The sequence below is a fragment of the Haplochromis burtoni genome, unplaced genomic scaffold, assembly GCF_018398535.1.
Source record: "Haplochromis burtoni strain Fernald_Lab_line unplaced genomic scaffold, NCSU_Asbu1 Contig_66, whole genome shotgun sequence".
Taxonomy (NCBI): Eukaryota; Metazoa; Chordata; class Actinopteri; order Cichliformes; family Cichlidae; genus Haplochromis; species Haplochromis burtoni.
This window is the reverse complement of record NW_024582427.1, coordinates 183,269-189,979: the sequence shown is the minus strand read 5'-3', so window position 1 is coordinate 189,979 and position 6,711 is coordinate 183,269. Positions and strand designations below refer to the sequence as shown.

At 42.9% G+C, this 6,711-nt stretch overlaps 1 protein-coding gene across 4 annotated transcripts in view; it reads right to left on the bottom strand.

Moving 5' to 3' along the window:
- Positions 1 to 762: 762 nt before the first annotated feature.
- Positions 763 to 6,711, bottom strand: part of fnip1 (folliculin interacting protein 1) — a 37,741-nt gene continuing 31,792 nt past the window's right edge. For all 4 annotated transcript variants that reach the window (XM_005923084.3, XM_005923087.3, XM_005923086.3 and 1 more), the window contains 6 exons: positions 6,537 to 6,706; positions 4,002 to 5,715; positions 3,706 to 3,871; positions 3,152 to 3,352; positions 2,902 to 3,017; positions 763 to 2,675 (listed from right to left, as the gene is read on the bottom strand). In XM_005923084.3, the coding sequence (XP_005923146.1) occupies positions 2,597 to 2,675; positions 2,902 to 3,017; positions 3,152 to 3,352; positions 3,706 to 3,871; positions 4,002 to 5,715; positions 6,537 to 6,706 (2,446 nt within the window). In that variant the 3' untranslated portion in view covers positions 763 to 2,596. The remainder of the gene's footprint in view (positions 2,676 to 2,901; positions 3,018 to 3,151; positions 3,353 to 3,705; positions 3,872 to 4,001; positions 5,716 to 6,536; positions 6,707 to 6,711) is intronic.

The following is a 6,711-nucleotide window of genomic DNA, read 5'->3' as shown; positions in this document are numbered from 1 at the left end:
CCAGATGGTGACTGCTGACAGCCAAACTTAACAAAAGTGCTGTTGTTGTAGAGTCTGCCCTGATTTAGATCCACTGTCTGTGTAAGACAAACAGACCCAAAAAACCCCAACCCCCCCCCAAAAAAATGACGCATAATTTGTATTGCTCATATGATAAGAAAGAGAAAATGAAAGACTGCTTTCCTTAAAAGCTAAAACCAGTTTACACATAATTATGCAGTCATGGAATAGTTTATTATGTAGTGTTTGTGGGGAATGAGAGAAGAAACCACAATATAAGGATGTGATGAAACGTAAAGCTGGAGCTGCGCCAGTGACTCAAAGGCTTGTGGTTTGACAGAAAGCCACTTTGTAATGTCTTGTAAACCAACCAAAAACACGGGGTCATGTCAACTAACTGTCCGTTAAATTCAGAGACAGAAAAACTTTCCCAGAGAGGCACGGAAATTTTCATCATCAGCATCTTTATTGCACAACGTTCCCATAAAATTGGGAAAAGAATAAATTCGAGGAGACAATTTTTTAAAAGACATTCTGTACAAATACATGGAAATAAACTTGAGTATGTACAGTTTACACAAACCGTTACACTTAAACACAGGCAACTAAATAATTTATCCATATACAAAGAGGGAAAAGGAGATATAAATCCATACCCTTTAAACATAATGGCTGGTTTGTACAAAAAAAAAAAAAAAATCCACTTGGCATCTTTCTTGGCCTTCAGACAACAATTCTGACGGCTAAAGATCCAAAAGTTCAAAAAAAAAAAAAAAAAAAAAGTAGGCTGATATAGCGGAGTATCTTCAAATACAGTAACAAGCATATTTGTATATATCAATTATAACAGCAAAAACGAGCTCTCCAGAAGCCTGCGACACATTTATGCCACTTTTCCGTTAAGACTTGGGTTATACCCAGGGTGCGATTTGGGCTGAACAAACACACACACACACAAACACTGTGGAATTCCCAGGGTTAGAGTGCTGCTTTCAGAGAATGCAGTTAGACTGCGCTTCCATTAACAAGCTCAAACAATATTTTCATCTTAGAGATTTGCAGAAGTTCAAAAATTGTCCCACTGCCTCCAAGGTGCTGGATAAAAAGTATGCTATAGTTAGAAAATATGTGAAGCTCTCTCTGATTCGGGCAGTTTGTGAACGTGTTAACATTTTCCCATCAATTCAAGATTTATTTAAAAAAAAAAAAAAAGGAAGAAGAAAGAGTGTCCCAGATTCCACAAAATCTAAGCCTGCATTTTTACTCTCAACAAATCGCACCCTGCTTGTACTGCATAACAACCAAAATCTGTCAATGCCAAGAAAACAAAAGGAAAACGTGTCCTACTATAGTTTTGTATTTTGTGAGTCTAACTGTAATAGAAACAAGCTTGAGAATAGTGTCAGCTGACATATACATATCCACTATAAGGCCTACTGTGTTCCTCTATTCCTCTCATTGCAGCAAACATCAACGCCGTAAACATCGTATAAAGGTCGCAAAGCTATAAAAGTGTGAAAATATTTCAGCATTTTTTCTTTTTTGGTTGTAAAATAGATGTAGATAATGCATGGTTTAGCTTTTCCACAGTATAAAGGGACCCCATTTAATCACATTCTGACGCAAAAATAAGTTTCTTCCTTTTTTGTGTGAATCAATCATCTTAAGGAATTACACAGCCTTTCCCTTTTTTTTTAATTTTATGAGAACACAGCATAGAGTCTGCACAGTTGACATTCCTATGATTAAAATAGCTTAGAAAGTACCTCAGGGTTTTCTATGGGGCGGCTGTACATGGTTAGCCACATGCCCATATGAAGATCTGAGGTAGTGCTGTACCTGTGATAAGAATGTCATAGCCACTTAATTCGCCATTTCAAAACAAGTTTGCAAAAACAAAACAAAAAGTCAGGTGGGCACTGCAGTTTGACAAAAAGCAAAATCTTTTGATCTAACTCAGGGAAATTTGGCCTGTAAACAAAGTCCTGACAATAAACAAAAAGACTTAATTGGCATGAGATTGATAAAGTTCTCTTCCAAGTGATATTTACCTCAAAGGAAAGTTTAAAATCATCCACCTGCTTCATTTAAACATGTTATTCATCACTTCGTATGACCAGGTTTAAGATTGTACAGGGGGGAAAAAAGCAGATGAAGAAACAAATCCACTGTTATTACACTATAGACGCCCTTAGATTTTCATTTTTAGCTGAAAAATAAAATTAAAGTCTTTGGCTTTTGTGTCCTAAAATGAAAGAGTCCTATTTAAAAACATTCAAACAACGACAGGAGAAGGTCATCTCAGGGATGTTTCCATTCATCCGCAGTGCCTCGCTCCATCTCTGGGTCTGTGGTCTCTAACTCCACCCTGTGGTTCAACATCATCATTGCTCTGAAATAGCAGCAATGAGTTTAAGCGTCAGCTCTGGCTGTGGTCCATAAAGACCTGTGCCACACAGACACGCGGGTCAGGAAACCATGTAGAGAGTCAGCAGCAGAGCGTGGACGGCCCGTTTCTGGGGCCGGGTGGCACCGCACAGCTCTGACCGACCTCCCCAGGAAGCGAACTGTTGGAGACCTCAGTGCCAGTACTGTTTCATAGTAAGATCTGGGCAACATAGGGGGAGTGAGTGCTGGCCACGGCAGCTAGCAAGGGGAGGTCGCTGGACTCGATTCTGCAAAGATACCAAATAAAATAATAAATAAAAGTTAGATTAAAGGTTTACACTGTTGTTCACCTGGGAAATTTATTCAAGACCTGTATTTTTTTTTAAGATGGGAGTATCCAAGTCACTAGCTGTAATGATGAAAACAACTGGCTGAAATGGGTGCAGATGAACCTTTACACAGACAAACTTTAAGATTTCAAAGTCGGAATAAGAAAAAAGGTAAAGGGCTTACCCTAAAACCATGCCCAGTTCTTTCACGTGGACTCTGGTCTGGCCCTTCAAATACTCAGCAAGCATCTTGCTCTTAAAGTAGATCTCCTGCAGACGGTCCTCAAGGTGCATTATACACTGAAGATGAGAGGAACAACACATGGAGCATGACTTATAAGCAATAATATAAGTGCTATTTACTGTATACACACAAATTATTAGGGGTCAACATGATCTTGACTCTAAAGCAGAAAGATGAAGACTTAGCGTACAAAGTTGGGGGACACGTTGAGTTTGTAAAGCTGGTTAGTAGACTGCAATAAGCTGGAAACCAGGCTGGACACCAGGACCTCCTTCCCCAGCTTGCTGACATCGGTGGCTCGTCTCTGACTGCTCGCCACCTGCACTGTCCACTTGTCTGTGTCTGCTATAATGCAGACGGCCTCGGCTATGGGCTCATCCAATACTGGATGCTACAAGAGGATAAGGATGGCCATTTAAACCAATGAAATACACATAGAAAGCACAAAAAGCACGAATATCCATAACGTGACCCAGTCTTCCATTTTATTACTTCTCAAACATGCATAAGTCAACTCCATTTTTTTCTTAATTTCTTAGTGACTTTCTGCTGGATTTAATTGTGTGCTTAGAATCATTTTCCAGCTGAAAAGTAGAGTTCAAGTTTAACTACTGGCATGATCTCAGGCTGCCCACTCCCTGATGCTGCAAAGCCTCCTTTTTGGGTACGACACCACCATTGAGCTTTTTGTTTATGCAAGGAAAATGTGTGGCTCCTTAAAGAGTAAGTCCTTCCAGTCTTTACCTGAACTGCATGGGTTAATTCAGTCATGAGGTTCTGCCGTAGCTTCTCGTCACTGGGCATCCCATGCAGTACAAAGTCTGGCACATAGGTGGGGCAGTAGCCTCCAAAGAGAGACCGGCCAAAATTAGCAATGCTTGGCTTAGAGTAGTTCTCCACCAGCTTTGACCTGTCGATGAAACATGACATGAGAAATTTGTTTATTTTATCTCATATTTTGTGGATAGATTTCGTTTTCCTCAACAACTAATCAGCTATTGCTGAAAACACAAACACGTTTTTGAGCAAGTTCTACTCACCCGGGAAAAGGCACCAGAACTTCCTCCTGCCAGTCCTCAGTCTCTTCACTCTCACTGTCTCCCAGCGCACTGTCTGAGCTCTCATTGCGTGGTATTTCCCAGTCGTTGATGGGCGCTGATTTGTGCTTTTGGTCCTCTTTGCTGTTACTCCTTGCATCCTGGGGAACAGGGACTGATAACACAAGATCTTTGTCCTGCTCAGCAGGACAGCCCCTGCAGACGCAGATGTCAGAAGAGTCTGTAGATTCACACCTGCACCTCCTCTCCATATCCAACAACCTCTCTCCCTTCCTGCATGACTGCATCTCTCCACTACCTGGACCTAAACAAAGGCCCAAACCCTGCACCCTGGCCTTGCTGTGAAAGCCAAGATCCCCTAGTTCATGATACCGAGGAGCCGCTGAAAAGTCCACCGAGTCCTTGTTCCTACTGGCCTCATGTTGTTTGGCAACATTATCTATAGTCCTAGTTTCCCCAGGGTTGAAATAAACATCAAAATCATCTCTACAGTTCAGGTCCCACTGGGAGATCTTGCTCGGTACCCGCTGCAGGGTGGAAACTGCCTTGGTCTGTTTGGTTTGGTCCTCTGACATTCTGGTGCAGCTGGTCTTTAGCTCGGCTCCCATCTGCAGCTGCTGCGGTTGCTGCTGATAATGCTGTCCTCGTTGATGCTGTGGTGGCTGCTGCAGCTGCAGCATGTGTTTCTTGTAGTCCTCCTCCACCTTCCTTCCGCGGCTCTCTGTGTCTGATTCAGGAGACAAGGAGTCTCCAATGAGAAAAGTCACTTTTGTTGTTGGCTCTTCGTCTTCTGGCAGAGTCAAAGCCATGGGCCCTATCACAGAGTTTCCCGGTATCACTGATACTCCAGCAATCAGGTTCTTATCTGGAGGCTTCTTCTCCAAATGCATCCCCAACGGCCGAGCAGGGAGCACTTTAGTGGTCTGGTTTCCAGATGCTGCATTAATTAAAGCATCTAACCCACAGTTTTTAACTTCTGTGGGAACAGGTAAGGATGGATCTGATCCAAGGGTTGTGGGGATGGATGGATCAATAGGTTTCAGGTCACCCTTGGTCTCTGTATCCAGCACACAGACCTGCTCCCTGGTGGAAGCCAAGCCGACGTGCAGCACCGTCTCCACTCGAGCCTCTGTGAACAGTCGGCTGCTAGACTCCTTGCACACATCCTTAGCTTCTGCCACCTCTGCAGTCCTGTTAATGGGAATTGTGCCCTGGCCGTGTCCTGCCTGAAGCACACTGCTCCTCGATCCCTGGCTCTCGCTGCTGTCTTCCTCATCCTCATCCTCCTCCTCCTCTTCTTCTTCGTTGGGCGGCTCTCCAGCACTGTGCTCCACTTCATTGTCTGTGAATGTGCTGCTCTGCAGGCTGTTGTCTGAAGGGTAGATGCTGTCTTCTGTCTCAGTCTGCTGACTGTGGGCCCCTTGGGATAGGTAGTCTCCGCTGGGTTTGTGGACGGTAACCAGGACATAATCCGACTCCTCCACCTCGCCCTTTCTAAGGGAGGTAGTTATAAGGGAGCCGGGCATGACAATGGCCTCGTCCTCAGCACTGTCCAGCATGTGTGTCTCCAGCAGCTCAGAACAGCGAATGAAGTAGGTAAGGACATAAAGGAGTCTCTGGACAAGCTCCTGTCTGCGGCCAACTACTACAGTCTTTGACAGCCGAACTGGGGAGCCAATAGCCCCATACAGGTCCCCTACAAAAAGATAAAAGAACAGTCATTTTTACAAATATGTTAATTAATTCCATATTTTCTTGGCTTTATAATTTTTCGTTTTTTCCCTAATCTCAGACAGGAAATGTATATTTTGAATACAAGTTTTATTGGAGAGTAAAAAATATCATATTTTCTTCTTTATTGTTTACTTAAACACCCATACACACCAACAATACTGTACTTGGTTATCTCTTTCACGCTTCTCTTTACATATGACTGTTTGCAGCTCTCAGCTGTTAACACTAGGTGTCAGTGTAAACTCACTTTCTAATTACATTCCATGTCACATGAGTAAAAATGAGGACTCATTAAGACTTCCCTTTAAAATTTATTATAGGATTTTACATACTAGCCAACTACTAATAAATCTCAGTACTTCAATTAGTTCAACTTCTGTAAAACAACGCAGTGCTTTTCACATGAATCAGGGAGAGTTTAACAGTATACCCAGTTTTCACTTCAAGTTATTACAATTTTAAACAGTATTTATATTACACATGCAATGTGGACTGGAATGACCGCTGCTTCTGAGATGACTTAAACGACAATGTCTGCATTACACCTCTTAGGATGATGCACAGACATCTAGCTCACTCAGATTTAAAGCTGCAGGTAGGGAACATAGTCTAGTCATAACTTGTCTTCAAGTTGTAATGATTAACAATGGCAACAATGTTCCAGTGAAAATAAAGAGCAAACACAGGTGTTACGTTTTACTTTCACTCCACCCAGGTGCTTTAACAACAAGCAGAGGCACATCTCGCTCTCTCTGCCTGTGTGTTTGTCTTTGACCGTCTCACCTAGCTGTGCCCAGAGAGGATTGTAGGGATGCGTCTTTGCCAGCATGTCGACGCTCTGGGAGGAGTGCTTTTCAAGGAAGATCTTGATTGGAGGCTGCCCATTTGGCATGACGGTGGGCACCCAAGCCAGATGATTGGTCAGAATCGCTGTCAATAATGCGGGAAGGAATCTAAG